The 18,804-nt window shown below is 43.2% G+C and overlaps 1 protein-coding gene across 2 annotated transcripts in view; it reads left to right on the plus strand.

The window, feature by feature from the left end:
• nbeaa (neurobeachin a) overlaps positions 1-18,804 on the plus strand; it is an 825,376-nt gene that overhangs the window by 171,497 nt on the left and 635,075 nt on the right. For both annotated transcript variants that reach the window (XM_080197464.1, XM_080197465.1), the window contains exons 9-10: positions 3,866-4,063; positions 13,494-13,627. In XM_080197464.1, the coding sequence (XP_080053590.1) occupies positions 3,866-4,063; positions 13,494-13,627 (332 nt within the window). The remainder of the gene's footprint in view (positions 1-3,865; positions 4,064-13,493; positions 13,628-18,804) is intronic.

Raw genomic sequence — 18,804 nt, forward strand, 5'->3', positions numbered from 1 at the left:
GTGTGCAGTTTTGGGCGCCGCACCTGCGCAAGGATATTTTGGCCTTGGAGGGAGTGCAGAGGAGGTTTACTAGGCTGATACCGGAGTTGAGGGGGTTGAGCTATGAGGAGAGGCTGAATAAACTAGGCTTGTACTCGTTAGAGTTTAGAAGAATGAGGGGAGATCTCATTGAGACGTATAAGATGATGAATGGGATGTATAGGATAGAGGTGGAGAGACTCTTCCCGCTCAAAAAAGACAGTAGGACTAGGGGGCACAGCCTCAAGATAAAGGGGGGGCAGTTTAGAACGGAGTTGAGGAGGAACTTCTTCACTCAAAGGGTGGTGAATCTCTGGAATTCTCTGCCCGTTGAAGTGGTGGAGGCTGCCTCGCTAAATATTTTTAAGAAGCGGGTTGATGGGTTTTTGATAAGAGAGGGGATTAAGGGTTATGGGGAGAGGGCGGGAAAGTAGAACTGAGCCACGACAGATCAGCCATGATCTTATTGAATGGCGGGGCAGGCTCGAAGGGCCAGATGGCCTACTCCTGCTCCTATTTCTTATGTTCTTATGTTCTTTTATGGGCTCTGATTTGAGACTTCTGAAACTGGATTAAACCAGTTGTCTGATTAACTAGCTTCAGCTGAGAGCCTGGAAGCTCCTGTTATAAGGCTACAATTTAACTTGCATCATTCAAAAGAGCAACTTTAGATTGAATTTTAGATTGAAATTAGCCCTTAAATTATTCCTTAAAATTTATCCCTTGAGACACCCTGTTTCCCCCAAACTTCAGCAGTACTTTAATGCAACAAGACAGCACTCCTCAACTATCATTACAAAGAACAATTTAAATGAACATCCATCTCATTTTTATGGGATTTTGCTCTATGTAAGTTAGTTTTGTGCGTAAATGAATAGATTCCAAAGTGATTTGTGGAAGTGCTTCAAGGTATTCTTCAGAGATGTAATAAAACCTTACATAATTTTAAAATTTCTTAAATTGCTCAGTGCTGATAATCTGTTCTGTAAGCGTTGCCTCAGGTATCTATCTTCTTTTTGGGGCCTTTGAATTTTGTTCCTTTCAAGAAGTCTTCTTCCTTTTTGCTGGATTGTCATTTTCGATTTATTTTGGTCTCTATGCATTGTCACCGTGCAGTCATAACACAGCTAGTACTCCCTAGCTCTGTTTCAGCACTGCTTGTGTTTCTACTTCTACCTTTGCTTTAAATTCTTTGAACCTATCACTAATCTAATTTAATTAGAATGTCCCTTAAAATTTATATCCAACTGCATCCTTCCCCTTCTGATTGCAAACTTCTTTTGTGTTGCCTCTTCCATCTTCATACTCACCCCAGCTGAGATTCAAGCAATTCCTATTGTTTCAGTCTCAGCTGAATTTTGTTATTTGAATGCAAATAACAAAACACTTGCGTAATTCTTAAGAATTAAATAAATTGTAGACTAAAAGAAAATAACTTCAATAGAAGGATAAAGCAAAAAAGATGCTTTAAAGAAAGGAGGCAGGGATAAGAAAGTGGATGGCAAGAAACTGGTGAACAAATGTCAAATCTTCATTTTAATTAAATTTTTGTGGTTCCTATTCTTTCTCTTTCTCACAATAAACAATGTGAGAAGAGGTCCTTCACTTTAAATAGATGTAAATAAATTTTGATATTTATTTGGACATTTGTTCTTTGCACTCTTGAGCAGCTTCTATTCTGCTTGTATGATCCTATAGTTCTGACTCACTACAGGCCTTAGTCTCAATCCTTCTTTAACATCCTTTAGTATTTGTGTGTCTGTGGAAAATTAAAAAAAAAACTTGCATTTACAGAGTGCTTTTCATGATCACCAGACATCTCCGAGCACTTTACAGACTAAGGTGCTTTTGAACTGTAACAAATTTCAATAATGTAAGAAACATAGTAGTCAGTTTGCACACAGGTAATTTCAACACACAGAAATGTGATAATAAACAGATAATCTGTTTTTGTGATGTTGATAGAGGGTTAACCATTGTCCAGGGCATTGATGGTAATTCCCCTGCTCTCATTTGAAATAAAATGCATTGGGATCGTCTACATTCATGCAAGCAGGCAGATGAGGCCTTGTTTTGATGTTAATCTAAAGCACTTAACTCTCTACTGCATTTAAATATTAACATTGATTTCTTTTGCTTAAAACCCAGAGTGGGACTTGAAATTGGAATGTTGTGACTCGAAGGTGAGAGTGCTACCAACTCAGCCACCACTGCTATTTTTACTTAACTGTAATGATATAAATTTGATCAAAAATATTTATAATTTTTAAAAATTCATTGGCCAAACCATGCTTTTCCTCATCCTGTTTCTCTGCCCTGCCTGTTAGGATAAGAGGCAGTAGCAAAAATGTTAATTAGGGAAGATATGTACTCTGAGCATGGCTGTCAATTCACTGCACTGAATTACTTTTATTTTTTCCAAAGAAGTCTTATTTAAATTGATTATTCATCAAAATAACATCATTCTTCTCTATCAACTTTCTGCTCTGCAGCCCTAAGCCACCCAAACCTATTCTCTCCCAACCTTGGTTGACCCGATCCCTTCCAGCTGTGGCCATTGGCCCTGACTTTTTTCCCATTCAGTTCTCTCACATTTCAACCCAGGCTCACATCCCATCCTTAGCTCCAGGCTTTGCACTCATTGTTAAAGTGCTACTAAATGCCTTCCTGTTTCCTCCCCCTTTGCTCGCTTTTGGATGTCACCCCCTACTCATTCCTGGCTTGCCCTCACTCTTTGGCCCACAGTTTCATTTCCCTCTTGAGCCAGTTGCAGTGGTTTCCGGACATGCCAGTAATGGTCAGAGCCGAGGCTCCAGATCTACCACATCAGTGATGGGAAGAACATCTGGCCTGGGATAGAAGTGCATCTCAGCACTGTCCCCAGTCTTGCTGTGGGGCATCCTGCCTTTTAAATAAAAGAGGTAAAAGACAAATTAAGTCAATCAGTAAAGGAACATGTGAGAAGAGACTGAAGGAAAGAACGACGCAGAGAGAGAATGAGGAAGAAAGAGAGAGAGAGATAAGAGCTGATGAAAAATTGTATGTGGGAGGCATAGAAAAAGAGAAACAGAACAAATGGAGGATTGGAAACAATTATTAAGTGTGAAAGAAAGCAAGAGCACATGTCATTTTGACGATGAAAATATAAGATCAGCGAGTAAAAATTTAATATTTAAAAGAAGTCATTGTGACAACAAGGTTGTATTTCTAATTAAGCATTTTAGATGGAATAGAATGATAACAGAGTATATTTAGGTGTTATAGAATGGTAAGATTTGTAATCGTGATGGGGTGGGAGTGAGTGCATGATTCTTAAAGTCCAAGGAATTGAGAATTGGTAAGCCAGTTTCATTCTTCGGATATAAAATCAAATTAACCCATACTCACAGAATTAAATTGTCATTTCTTTGCTGGCTTTGTGTTTTTTAGTTTTGACATACTGAGCCTGATCCTGGTCTGTTGTGTTATGTGCACACTTCACTGCATGTTCAGTACAACCATCTTCCAGCTGTTCCTCAAAAGTGTTAAAAATACACCAAACATTAATAAAAATGAGTTTATTTTAGGCTTTTACAGGAAACAATGTCAGCCGTAAAGACATGCATATAAAAATAATGCCGCATAAATAATTTTGAACGCATTGTTTACTATACTTGTGAAAATGCCTGCATAACTGACTTGTTTGAGTATGGAGGAAGCATTGTATTTAACAAATGGTGTTATTTGTTATTGTTCTAAACTCATGTTTTTCTTATACAGCTTTGTGAACATTTTCTGCTTTGTTTTGTTAATATTATGAAATATTTCAAATGTTCTGGAAAACGTAAATCAACATATTATTTTTCAGAGTACCTTTAAGTTCAAATCGGAGAGTGACATCCATCTTGCGGAACATCATAAGCAAGTACTGTATGATGGGAAGTTGGCTAGTAGTATTGCCTTCACGTATAATGCCAAAGCTACTGATGCACAGCTTTGCCTTGAGTCATCGCCAAAGGAAAACCCTTCAATTTTTGTACATTCTCCGCATGCACTCATGCTGCAGGTTAGTATCAAAATCCTATCCTAATATGACCTATGATTTCCAAATAACTTAAAAGCAAACTCCAGTTAATTAAGTGCTTGACCATGATGAGATTTAGTTGATGCCATTTACAAAATTGTGTTGATGATGATATTACTTTGATTGCTATCACTTAATTGGATACAATATATATTGGAATGTTACAGGCATTGCTTCTCAGAGAATGTAGATGCATGAGGGAATACCATGTTGTTTAAAACAACTGACGCACGTTTTTCAGTCAATTTATCGAGCTGATAAAATATTTTGTTCTTAGTTATATCTTAGTGATATCCAATTGTGATGAGACAAATTGAGTGCCATTCAATAATTTGAACATGCTCGGTCATTCGGTAAGATTATATCTGATCTGGTGTGGTCTCCACTCCACTTTGCTATCTGTGCCCCCACTACTCCTTGTCCCCCTTATCCATCAAAAATCTCTCTAACTCTGCCTTGAATAAATTCAATGACCTAGCTTCTTCTACGGAAGAGAATTTCACATACGATCGACCCTTTGAGAAAAATAAATTCTTCAAATCTTTGTCTTAAATGATAGACCTCTTAATGGTAGTCTCTCTGACAAGTGAGACATCTACCCTTTAAAATCTTATATGTTTCAATAAGATCCCCTCTCATTAACTGCAATGAGCATAGTTCAACCTTTCTTCTTAAGGTAAGGCCCTCATCCCAGGAGTCAAGTGAACTTTTCTGTGCTGTTTCTAATGTAGTTACATCTCTTTTCAAAGAAAGAGACCAAAACTATACACAGCATTCCAGATATAGGTTGGAATTCTCTGACCTCGCCTGCGGCTGGGATCCTCCGGTCTTGGTGCAGTGAATGGAGATTTAGCTGAGTGCTAATTTCTCTGTTCTCACTGACAGGCTTCAAGAAGAGAGGTGGGGCAGGGGAAGGCGGTTGGTGGGGAGAGATGCAATTTGGGGGGCATATGATATTGGAGAATTCTGGCTGTAGTCTCACTAAGTCCCTGTATAGCTGCTGTAATACTTCCCTACTTTTATGAAAAACTGCAGCAGGTGACGGTGCAGAGGGACCTCAGGGTCCTTGTGCATGAGTCGCAAAAACCCAGCTTGCAGGTGCAGCAGGTGGTCAGGAAGGCGAATGGGATGCTGGCCTTCATAGCGAAGGGGATTGAATATAAAAGTAGGGAGGCCTTGCTGCAGCTGTATAGGGCATTGGTGAGGCCGCAGCTGGAGTACTGTGTGCAGTTTTGGGCGCCGCACCTGCGCAAAGATATTTTGGCCTTGGAGGGAGTGCAGAGGAGGTTTACTAGGCTGATACCGGAGTTGAGGGGGTTGAGCTATGAGGAGAGGCTGAATAAACTAGGCTTGTACTCGTTAGAGTTTAGAAGAATGAGGGGAGATCTCATTGAGACGTATAAGATGATGAATGGGATGGATAGGGTAGAGGTGGAGAGACTCTTCCCGCTCAAAAAAGACAGTAGGACTAGGGGGCACAGCCTCAAGATAAAAGGGGGGGCGGTTTAGAACGGAGTTGAGGAGGAACTTCTTCACTCAAAGGGTGGTGAATCTCTGGAATTCTCTGCCCATTGAAGTGGTGGAGGCTGCCTCGCTAAATATTTTTAAGACGCGGGTTGATGGGTTTTTGATAAGAGAGGGGATTAAGGGTTATGGGGAGAGGGCGGGAAAGTGGAACTGAGCAGCGACAGATCAGCCATGATCTTATTGAATGGCGGGGCAGGCTCGAAGGGCTAGATGGCCTACTCCTGCTCCTATTTCTTATGTTCTTATGTATTCCCCTTGCAATAAATGCCAGCAGTCCATTTGCCTTTCTCATCACTTGCTGTACTTGCATACAAACTTCTTGTGATCTGTGTACCAGGACACGCAGATGTCTCTGCACCATCAAATTCTGCAATCTCTCACCATTTAAATAATATACTACTTTTCTCTTTTTTGATTTATTATTGTCACATGTATTAACAGACAGTGAAAAGTATTGTTTCTTGTGTGCTATACAGGCAAAACATAACTGTTTATAGAGAAGGAAACTAGAGAGTGCAGAATGTAGTGTTACAGTCATAGCTAGGGTGTTGAGAAAGGTCAACTTAATGCAAGGTAAGTCCATTCAAAAGTCTGACAGCAGCAGGGAAGAAGCTATTTTTGAGTCAGTTGGTACATGACCTCAGACTTTTGTATCTTTTTCCCTGAGGAAGAAGGTGGAAGAGAGAATGTCTGGGGTGTGTGGGGTCCTGCTGGCCGCTTTGCTGAGGCAGCGAAAAGTGTAGACAGAGTCAGTGGATGGGAGGCTGGTTTGCATGATGAATGTAGCATGGGCTACATTCATGACCTTGTATAGTTCCTTGTGGTCTTGGGCAGAGCAGGAGCCATACCAAGCTCTGTTACAACCAGAAAGAATGCTTTCTATGGCACATCTGTAGAAGTTGTTGAGAGTCATGGCTGCCATGCTAAATTTCCTTAGTCTTCAGAGAAAGTAGAGGCCTTGGTGGGCTTTCTTAGCTGTAGTGTCGGCATAGGGGGACCAGGACAGGTTGGACACCTAAAAACTTGAAGCTCTTGACCCTTTCTACTTGGACACAGGTGAGGTCCCAGAGGATTGGCGCATTGCAAATGTAGTACCGTTGTTTAAGAAGGGTCAGAGGGATAACCCAGGGAATTATAGGCCGGTGAGCTTGACTTCAGTTATAGGCAAGCTAATGGAGACGATCCTCAAGGATAGGATGTATGAACATCTGGAGCGCTGCAATCTGATCAGGGATACGCAGCATGGCTTCGTTACAGGGAGGTCGTGCCTTACGAATCTAGTGGAATTTTTTGAAGAGGTGACAAAAACGGTTGACGAAGGACAAGCCGTTGATGTCGTCTATATGGATTTCAGTAAGGCGTTTGACAAGGTCCCTCATGGTAGGCTGATAGAAAAGGTGAAGGCTCATGGGATACAAGGCCAGGTATGTAGATGGGTGGAGAACTGGCTTGGGAGGAGGAGACAGCGAGTAGTAGTGGATGGCTCCTTTTCCAATTGGAGGCCTGTCACCAGTGGTGTGCCGCAGGGCTTGGTACTAGGACCTCTTCTGTTTGTGGTATATATTAATGACTTGGAAGAGGGGGTAGGTGGTGTGATCAGCAAATTTGCTGATGACACTAAGATGGTTGGATTGGCAGGTACTGAGGAGCAGTGCCTGGCAATGCAACAGGACATAGACAGGCTGGTAGATTGGGCAGATAGATGGCAAATGGAATTTAATCCGGAGAAATGCGAGGTGATGCACTTTGGCCGGAATAATGTGGAGGGGAGTTATACGATAAAAGGTAGAACTATCCGGAGTATAGATACGCAGAGAGACCTGGGGGTGCAAGTGCACAAGTCCCTGAAGGTGTCGGTGCAGGTGCAGAATGTGATGAGGAAAGCGTATGGTATGTTAGCCTTCATAGGAAGAGGTATAGAATATAAGAGTAGGAGTCTGATGTTGCAGTTGTATAGAACGTTGGTTAGGCCTCACTTGGAGTACTGCGTCCAGTTCTGGTCGCCGTACTACCGGAAGGATGTAGAGATCCTGGAGAGAGTGCAGAGGAGATTTACCAGGATGCTGCCTGGTATGGAAGGGCTGTCTTACAAGGAAAGATTGAATGAACTTGGGCTGTTTTCCCTTGAGAGACGTCGGCTGAGGGGGGATCTAATAGAGGTTTATAAGATTATGAAGGGGATAGATAGAGTAAATGGTGGTAAGCTTTTTCCGTTATTAGAAATGGATAGAACGAGGGGTCACGAGCTTAGGGTGAGGGGGGCTAGGTATAAGACAAATATTAGAGGGCAGTTTTTCACGCAAAGGGTAGCGGGGGTGTGGAATGCACTGCCGAGTAAGGTGGTGGAAGCAGGCATGCTAGGGTTGTTTAAGAGTCACTTAGACAGCCACATGAGCGGGCTACATATAGGGGGATATAGTAGGCCTTACTAAACATTGTAGGCTTGGGAATACGTTTTGCCTCAGGGATGTTACAGTCTTTAATAATGAATTTTTTGTCTCCACAGGCATTTAAGTCCAGCAAGGGGGCATGCATGCGGCAGGTTGTAGTGGGCTGCTCTTGGACGTTGCTTCGGGAGTTGCCTATTGCTGCATGTCGTTAGTGTGCTTAAACTGGACCATCTCGAGGGCAACATGACAGCTCAGAGACTATCTCTGTTGCTGTGCAGACACATGGATTTGGGCCTGTGTCTGTGGGAGTTTGCACGTTCTCCCCGTGGTTGCGTGGGTTTCCTCCGGGTACTCCGGTTTCCTCCCACATCCCCAAAGATGTGCTTTTAGGCTGATTGATTGGGTACTAAATTGTCCCTAAATTGGACCTCCCTGATCCTGGCACATTAGGCGTAGACTAAAATCATGAATAGGACACTGAGACAGTGGGACGGCGGCGCGGGCTCGTTGGGCCGAAGGGCCTGTTTCCCGTGCTGTGTTGTTCTTTGTTCTTTGTCACCATTGATGTAGACAGGGCCATGTTCTCCTTTATGCTTCCTGAAGTCAATGACAATCTCCTTTGTTTTGTTGACATTGAGGGAGAGATTATTGTTGGCACACCAGTTCACTAGATTCTCTATCTCACTCCTGTGCTCTGTCTTATTATTGCTTGAGATCCGACCCACTACGGTGGTGTCATCAGCAAACTTGAAACATCGAATTGGAGGGGAATTGGCCCCACAGTCTTGCGTGTATAAGGAGTATAGTAGGGGGCTGAAAACACAGCCTTGTGGGGCACTGGTGTTGAGGATGCCTGTGGAGAAGGTGTTGTTGCCTATGGTGGTCTGTGAGTTAGGAAGTTCAGGATCCAGTTGCAGGAGGTGCCGAGGCCCAGGCCACAAATTTTGAAATGAGTTTCGTGGGAATAATAGTGTTGAAGGTGGAGTTGTAATCAATAAGTAGGAGTCTGACATAGGTGTCCTTGTTATCTAGGTGTTCCAGGGTTGAGTGTAAGGTCAGGAAATGGCATCTGTGGTGGACTTGTTGCAGCAGAAGGCAAACTGTAGTGGATGCAGGTAGTCTGGGAATTGATTGTGCCATGACTAGACTTTCGAAGCACTTCATAATGATGGATGTCAGAGCCACCAGCTGACAGTCGTTAAGGCAAGCTGCTTTTTTCTTCGGTATCGGGATGATGGTTGTCTTCTTGAAGCAGATAGGGACCTCAGATTGTTGTAAAGTGAGGTTGAAGATGTCTGTGAATACTTCCGCCAGCTTTTTTCTTAAGTGAAGAAGTTTACATTTTCCCGCACTATACTTCATCTGTCCAGTCACTTAACCTGTCTAAATTTCTTTGTGAGTTCTCTGCCTCTTCTTGACAACTTGCACTCCTGTCTGTCTTGGTGGTGTCATTGACAAATTTAGCTACCATACCTTCAGTGCATTCATCCAAATGATTGACATAGGGTGGAATTCTCCCAAAAAGTTTTGCCCCAGTGGGAAAGCTGGTGAGATTCCACTGGCTCATTTGGTGCAATTCCGTTTGCAATTCACCCACACTAAGAAATTATTTTGGAACCAAAGTCTCCCCCTGCCCCCTCAGGAGCTTTCCCCAACATGTATTCCCTTTTCAGTTTTTTTACACAGAGGGTGGTGGGTGCCTGGAACTTGCTGTCGGGGGAGGTAGCGGGAGGAAGTACGATAGTGACTTTTAAGTAGTGGGTTTACAAAAGCGCGAATAGGATGGCAATAGAAGGATATGGTTCCCAGAAGAGTAGGGGGTTTTAGTTCAGTCAGGCAGCATGGTTGGTGCAGGTTTGGAGGGTTGAAGAGCCTATTTTTGTGCTGTAATTTTCTTTGTTCAGGTGCCTGTCACCACCACCTCTCAAGCCCTGTTGACATGGCCAACCAGGTCATGTCACAGTACACACTGGGGGTTCGGAGAATCCCAAAAGGAGTTCTTGTTAGCAGTAACTGCACTGTGGCCCCTCCTCTGCGATTCTTCGGCCCTAGCGCAGTTTGCACTTGAGCACTTATTTTGATTCTCTAGAAAGCAAGTCATCTGGTCCACGGAACCTGTCAGCCTTTAGGCCTAATAGCATTCCCAGCATCTTTTCTCTAATGATGGTGATTGATTTTGGTTCCTCCCTTGAGTTCACCAATTGATTTTCCAAGAGTTTTCGAAGTGTTCTACAGTGAAGATGAACTCAAAATACCTGTTTAATGCCTTTGTCATTTCCTTGCTTTCATTATTAATTCCCCAGACTCTCTTTCTCTAGAAAAGTAACACCAGTTTTAGTTTAAGTTTTCCTATTTAAATTCTTGTACAAACCCTTACTATTTGTTTTTGTTATTAGCTAGCTTTCTCTCTTCATCTTTATCCCTTTTTTTCACTCATTCTTTGCTGGTTCTTAAGGTTTGACCAATCTTCTGACTTACCATTAGTCTTTGCAGGTTTGCAGTATTTCACTTTGATGCTATCCTTAACTTCCTTATTCAGCCATGGATTATGAAAGAAAGAGTCTTTTTTTCTCATTGGGATAAATATCTGCTGAGAGTTATTAAATGTCTGCTTAAATATTTTCCACTGCATCTCTACTGCCCAATTTTTTATCCTAGTTTCCCAGTTCACTTTAGCTGGCTCTGCTTTCAAATCCTTATTATCTTTACTCGAGTTTAAAATTCTAGTCTTGAACTTGTGTTTACTCCTTTCAACTGAATGTGAAATTCTTATCATGTTATGATCATTGTTACCTAGAGGCTACTTTTTATTTATTAATGTCAGAATAGGCTTACATTAACATGACAATGAAATTACTGTGAAAATCCCCTAGTCACCACACTCTGGCGTCAGTTCAGTACACTGAGGGAGAAGTTAGCATGGCCAATACACCGAGTCACGTCTTTCCCGACACGAAAATGTTATTGAACATGCGGGTTAGTGTATTTTGAAAGAATCCTGTGCAGTCTTGGCTGTGTGTGTTTTTCATTCCGAACCTATTTTTCGGACTATGAGAGGAAATTGAAGTACCCGGAGGAAACCCACAAGGACACAGGGAGAAAGTGCAGACTCCATGCAGACTATGACCCAAGCTGGGAATTGAACCCAGGTCTCTGGCACTCTGAGGCAGCAGTGCTAATCACTGTGCCATCATGCCACCCACTAACTATGAGGTGAATGATTAATCCTGTCTCATTGTTTATTATCAAGTCCAGAATTGTGTACTTCCTTATTGGATCTAGAACATGCTGCTCTAAAAAAATTATCCCCAGTAGACTCTTATGTTTCAGGCCACCTTAACCGTGCCAAATCCATGTGTAGACCGAAGTCAGTCACAACTATTGCGGTACCTTTCTTACACACCTCATTTATTTTTTCCCTTATACCCTGTCCTGCTGTGCAACAACTGTTTCGAGCCAAGGTCATTTCTCACTACTATGCCAATGACATTCTTCGTTAACAAAACTATCCACCACCTTTTACTTGCTTCCTACCTTTTTGAAATGTCAAATATCCTTCAATATTTAGATCCCAGCCTCTGTCACCTTGCAGCCATGTCTCTATAAGGGCTATCAGGTCATGCAGCTGTGTTAATAATTGATCTATTTTCATGCAAACTCTGCACGCATTCAGATTGTATTTAACTCTGTCTTTTTACAATTTTTGTACTCTCCAGTCTTATCTGCTGGTGCACTCAAGTTTGTATTATCTTGTCCTTTCCTGCCATACTTTGATGTTAACATTACCCAATCATCACTCTGATCTACTACCTCATTGTTTCTCTTTGATATACCATTTCTCCTCTTGCATGTCCCCTTTCCCCACATCCCCGCCTCAGCTACTTAGTTTAAAGCTCTCTCTATCATCTTAGTTATATGATGTGGAGATATCAACTTCATCACTCACCTGATGAAGGGGCAGCACTCCAAAAGCTTGTGATACCAAATAAACCTGTTGGATTTTAACCTGGTGTTGTGAGACTTCTTACCTTATATGACTTAGAGGTTTACAGCATGGAAACAGGCCATTTGGCCCAATTTATCCATGCTGTCCTTTTTTTAACCACTAAGCCAGTTCCAATTGCCCACATTTGGCCCAAATCCCCCTAAACCCATCTTACCCATGTAACTGTCTAAATCCTTTTAAACTACTACCTCTGGCAGCTTGTTTCAGACACCCACCACCCTCTGTGTGAAAAAATTGCCCCTCTGCACTGTTTTGTATCTCTCCCTTCTCACCTTAAACCTATGCCCTCTAATTTTAGACTCCCCTACTTTTGAGAAAAGACATTGATGATCTAACTGATCTCTGCCACTCATTATTTTATAGACCTCTATAAGATCACCCCTAAGGCTCTTACCTGCAGGGAAAAAAGTCTCTGTCTTTCCAACCTCTCCTTATAACTCAAACCATCAAGTCCTGGTAACATCTTAGTAAATATTTTCTGAACTTTATCTAATTTAGTAATATTCTTTCTATAATAGGTTGACCAGAGCTGTACACAGTATTCCAAGTATGGCCTTACCAATGTCTTGCACAACTTACACGAGATGTAGTCAGTGTTCTGACCAATGAAACCAAGCATGCTGAATGCTTTCTTCACCACTTTGTACACCTGTGACTCCACTTTCAAGGTGCTATGAACCTGTACCCCTGGATCTCTTCTGTAACTCTCCCCAACACCCTACCATTAACTGACAACCTGCCTTGGTTCAACCTACCAAAATGACAGAGTACTGACTCACCAGAGCACTGGTCCCAGCATACTTCAGGTGAAGACTTGTGGCAGTATCTGCCTGCCACAACTGACCTCTTTAGCCATCTGCAAAAGTGCGTCGTATGAAACTACCCCATCCTTGTCAGATTTGATTTGTTGCATGGCCATCATTTTACATAGCTGCGGGAATGTCAATGTAACAACAGACTAGATAGAGAGGTAAGACTGCCCTATTCTCCTTGGTCAAGAAGTTCAGAATCAGGAGATATAGCTTTAGGTGTGATAGGAGGTTTCAGGGAGATTCAAGGGGAGAACCTTTCCCAGAGAGTAGTGGAAATCTAGATCTTGCTGCCTGAAAGGGTGGTAGAGGCAGAAACCCTTAAAATGTTTAACAAGTATTTTGATGTACTTGGGGTGCTGTAGCCTACAAGACAAGGCCCAAAAGTTGGATAGTGGGAGTAGACTGGTTGGCTGGTTTTTGGTCAGTGTGCACAAGATGGGCTGAATGGCCTCCTTCCTGGCCGTAATAAATGTTTATGATTTCTGTGATTTCCTCTCAACAGTTATGTGGCACTAATAACCAACTTGTGTGCCATCACAATATATTGATAATATTTGCATCACTGTATTGCCCAAGTAAACTATAATATTTTAATATTTCAGCATCTCAGAAATGAGATGTTGAATGCATTGCTTTAGGACATGTAATAATATTTGTTGTGTTCTGCTTTCCCTTAGGATGTAAAAGCTATTGTGACACATTCGATCCACAGTGCGATCCATTCTGTTGGTGGTATTCAGGTTCTTTTTCCACTTTTTGCACAGTTGGACTGCCATCAGCAAAATGACAGTCAGCTGGAGACCACAGTCTGGTAAGTATTAGAAGAAAAATATCTCAGTGCTTAGACTTAATATTCTGGAAAAATATTTAAATATAGGTGATGACTTCATGCCTCCTTCAAAATGCCAGCACTATATTGTTTCAATTTTAATAAATCAAATGACATAATACTTAGGACCATCTTAATTTCTAAGTCATTTTGGTGATATAATGGTAAGTTTGCAGAAGTATTTTACTGATAAGCAGTAACTTGTACTTATATAGAATCTTTTTGGTCTGAACCGTGCTGGGACCAGAGTGCTGGCGAATCGAGTAAAGAGGACTGTAGACAGGGCTTTAAACTAATTGGTGGTGGGGGGGGGGGCGGGGGGGGGAAGGGTGCGAGGGTAGGTGACGTTACGAGGTCTAAAGTTAAGGAGAGGGTACAGGTAAGGGAAGAGGCCGAGGATGTCCCAATTGGTGGCGTTACGGCAAATAGGGTCTAGGTGAAGGCTGGGATGAAAGCGCTTTATCTGAATGCACGAAGCATTCGGAATAAAGTGGATGAGCTGGTGGCGCAGATCGACACAAATGGATACGATCTGGTGGCCATTACAGAGATGTGGCTGCAAGGTGACAGGGACTGGGAGATGTATGTACAGGGCTATCAAGTGTTTAGGAAGGATAGGCAGGAGGAAAGAGGGGGGGGGCGTAGCTCTACTGATTAAGGATAGTATCAAGGTGGTAGCAAGGGATGATATTGGAGCCAAGGAGCAGAACGTGGAATCGTTGTGGGTGGAGATTAGTAACAGCAAAGGGAGGAAGACGCTGGTGGGTGTCGTCTATAGGCCCCCGAATAATGATCTGGAGGTGGGGCGGGCTGTTAAAGTGCAAATAAGTGCGGCGTGCAGGAATGGGACGGCAGTAGTTATGGGGGATTTCAATCTACATATTGATTGGTTGACCCATGTTGGACGAGGTGGGCTCGAGGAGGAGTTCTTGGAATGCTGCCGGGATAATTTCCTTGAACAGTGTGTGTTGGAGCCGACGAGGGAGCGAGCTATCTTGGATCTGGTGCTATGTAATGAGGCGGGTAGAATTAGGGACCTTGCGGTGAAGGATCCTCTTGGGGAGAGTGATCATTGTATGGTGGAGTTTCTGTTGCAGATGGAGGAGGAGAAAGTGGGTTCCTGGACACGCGTCCTTTGTTTGAATAGAGGGGAGTATGGTAGGATGAGAGAAGAATTGGCGAATGTGGACTGGGGGAGCGCGTTGGAAGGTAGGTCTGCTGAGGAGCAGTGGAGGATCTTTAAGGAGATCTTTCTTGGTGCTCAGCAGAAATTTATTCCGATGGTTAAAAAGGACCGTAGGAGGAGAGGTAATAAGCCGTGGATAACGAAGGAGGTGAAGGAAAGTGTTAAATTAAAAGTGGAGGAATTTAGAGTAGCTAAGAGCAGTGGGCGAGAAGAGGATTGGGAAAGGTTTAAATGTCAACAGAGATTGACAAAGAAGTTGATAAAGGAGGGTAGGAGAAGCTATGAAGCTGGGCTAGCACTTAATATAAAAAAGGATAGCAAGAGTTTTTATAAATATATAAAAAGGAAGAGGCTGGCTAGGGTGAACGTTGGTCCTTTAGAGGACGAGAAAGGGGACCTAGTGGTAGGGGATGGGGATATGGCTAAGGTCTTGAATAACTTTTTTGTTTCTGTCTTCACGGAGGAGGACGTGAATAATTTGCCGGGTGTTAGCGATGGAAAGGTGGTAGGACTGGAGGGTCTTAATGACATTACTGTAACTAGAGAGGCGGTGCTCGACAGACTGGAGGGGCTGATTGTGGACAAGTCCCCAGGACCGGATGGAATGCATCCGAGGGTTCTGAAAGAAATGGCGGAGGTTATAGTGGATGCCTTGGTGGTTATTTTCCAGACGTCGCTGGATTCTGGGGAAGTGCTGGAAGATTGGAAAACGGCTAATGTTACGCCGTTGTTTAAGAAGGGTGCCAGGCAAAAGGCAGGGAATTATAGGCCGGTTAGTTTAACGTCTGTGGTAGGTAAAATATTAGAATCCGTCATTAAGGAGGAAATTGCGAGGCATCTTGAAGGGAATTGCTTGATAGAGCAGACGCAACACGGTTTCATTAAAGGGAAGTCGTGTCTGACAAATTTACTGGAGTTCTATGAGGATGTGTCTAGGGCAGTGGATAGAGGAGAGCCGGTGGATGTGGTCTTTCTGGATTTTCAGAAGGCGTTTGACAAGGTACCTCACAAGAGGTTATTGCAGAAGGTCAGGGGACATGGAGTTGGGGGTAGGGTGTTAGCGTGGATAGAGGATTGGTTGTCAAATCGGAGGCAGAGAGTGGGGGTCAATGGGTGCTATTCGGATTGGCGGTTGGTGACTAGTGGGGTGCCCCAGGGGTCGGTGCTGGGGCCTCAGCTATTTACCATTTATATAGATGATCTGGAGGAGGGAACCGAGTGTATGGTGTCGAAATTTGCTGATGACACCAAGATTGGGGGAAAGGCAAATTGTGCGGAGGGTGTGGAGAGTCTGCAGAAGGATCTAGATAGGCTGGGCGAATGGGCCAGGAAATGGGAAATGGAATTTAATGTTGGCAAGTGTGAAGTGGTCCACTTTGGTAGGAAGAATGGTAGGAAGGACTATTACTTACGTGGCGAAAAACTGCAGCAGGCGACGGTGCAAAGGGATCTCGGGGTCCTTGTGCATGAGTCGCAAAAACCCAGCTTGCAGGTGCAGCAGGTGGTCAGGAAGGCGAATGGGATGCTGGCCTTCATAGCGAGGGGGATTGAATATAAAAGTAGGGAGGTCTTGCTGCAGCTGTATAGGGCATTGGTGAGGCCGCAGCTGGAGTACTGTGTGCAGTTTTGGGCGCCGCACCTGTGCAAGGATATTTTGGCCTTGGAGGGAGTGCAGAGGAGGTTTACTAGGCTGATACCGGAGTTGAGGGGGTTGAGCTATAAGGAGAGGCTGAATAAACTAGGCTTGTACTCGTTAGAGTTTAGAAGAATGAGGGGAGATCTCATTGAGACGTATAAGATGATGAATGGGATGGATAGGGTAGAGGTGGAGAGACTCTTCCTGCTCAAAAAAGACAGTAGGACTAGGGGGCACAGCATCAAGATAAAGGGGAGGCGGTTTAGAACGGAGTTGAGGAGGAACTTCTTCACTAAAAGGGTGGTGAATCTCTGGAATTCTCTGCCCGTTGAAGTGGTGGAGGCTGCCTCGCTAAATATTTTTAAGAAGCGGGTTGATGGGTTCTTGATCAGAGAGGGGATTAAGGGTTATGGGGAGAGGGCGGGAAAGTGGAATTGAGCAGCGACAGATCAGCCATGATCTTATTGAATGGCGGGGCAGGCTCGAAGGGCTAGATGGCCTACTCCTACTCCTATTTCTTATGTTCTTATATTCTTAACAAAGTAAGGTGTCCTCAGGTTCTTCACAGGAGTGGGGTGAAACAAAATTTCACCAGCATTATGATGGATGATCAAAAGCTGGACCAAGAAACTAGGTTTTAAAGAACATTTTAAAGCAGGGCAGAGAGATTTAGGGAGGGAATTCCAGAGCTTAAGGCCTTGATGGATGAGTGAATTGATTATGGTACTGTGGTGCAGGGAACCATTCAAGTGAGGTGGAATAAATAGGAATGTAGCAGTAGTAGGGGACTGTATAGTCAGGGGATAGACACAGTTCTCTGCAGCTGTGATCATGAGTCTAGAAGGCTATGTTGCTTGCCCACGACCTGGGTTCAGGACATTCTCTCAGGACCAGAGAGGGAGGATCCAGTTGTCATGGTCCACATGGGAACCAAGAAGATAGGACGAAGAAAAGGTTCTGCTGAGGGATTATGAGCCACAAGGGTTTAAATTAAAAAGCAGAACCACAAAAGTGATGATCTTTAGATTACTATCTGAGCCACAAACAAATTGGCATAGGGTAAATATGATTAGACAATTGAAGGTGAGGCTCAAAGATTGATCTGGGAGAAATGGGTTTTGGTTCATGGGGCACTAGCACCAGTACTAGGGAAAGTGGGAGTTGTATTATTGGAATGATCTTCACCTGAACTCTGCTGGGACCAGTGTTCTGGTGAGTTGTGCAACTAAGGTGGTAGAAGCTATGTGCACCTCATCAACAGCATTACCCTCATCAACCCTCTGTTACACTATCAAGTTAAACTCTAGCAAGTTAGTTAAAAACTATTTTCCCTTAAGAAATTCATGCTGGCCTTCCTTAATTAACGCACATTTGTTCATGTAACTATTAGTTTGTTTCTAGAAGTTTTTTCACAACCAAATTTAAACTGACTGACCTATAGATGCAGGATTTATTTTTACACCCTTACATGACTAAGGCTCTAACATTTGCACTTCTCCACTCCTCTGACACTACCTCTGAGCTTATGACTGTAAAGTAGAGTCATAGAAGTTTACAGCATGGAAACAGGCCCTTTGGCCCAACTTGTCTATGCTGCCCTTTTTTTTAAACCCCTAAGCTAATCCCAATTGCCCGCATTTGGCCCATATCCCTCTATACCCATTGTACCGATATTTCTATCTAAATGCTTTTTAAAAGACAAAATTGTATCTGCTTCTACTCCTACCATTGTACCTGCTTCTACTCCTACCTCTGGCAGCTTGTTCCAGACACTTAGCATCCTGTGTGTGAAAAAATTGCACCCTGGACATTTTTGTATCTCTCCCCTCTCAACTTAAACCTATGCCCTCTAGTTTTAGACTCCCCTACCTTTGGGAAAAGGTGTTGACTATCTACCTTGTCTATGCCCCTCGTTATTTTATAGACCTCTATGAGGTCACTCCTCAGCCTCCTATGCTCCAGAGAAAAACATCCCAGTCTATTCAGCCTCTCCTTCTAATTCGATCCATCCATAGTAATGGACAATGTCTTCGCTATTTCCATTCTCACTTCTATCAGCATCCTTGGATGCATCTCATCTAATCCTGGTGTCTCACCAACTTTAAGTACAAATAGCTTATAAAATATGACCTCCTTTAACTATAAACCCATTTATTGCCTGAATTGCTCTTCTCACCATGGCCTGAGTACAGTAAGAAGACTCATAACACCAAGTTAAAGTCCAACAGGTTTATTTGGAATGATGAGCTTTCGGAGCACTGCTTCTTTATCAGGTGAGTCACCTGATGAAGGAGCAGCACTCCAAAAGCTCATGATTCCAAATAAACTTGTTGGACT

Source organism: Carcharhinus amblyrhynchos, chromosome 10, assembly GCF_965287045.1.
Source record: "Carcharhinus amblyrhynchos chromosome 10, sCarAmb.v2.hapA, whole genome shotgun sequence".
Classification (NCBI taxonomy): Eukaryota; Metazoa; Chordata; class Chondrichthyes; order Carcharhiniformes; family Carcharhinidae; genus Carcharhinus; species Carcharhinus amblyrhynchos.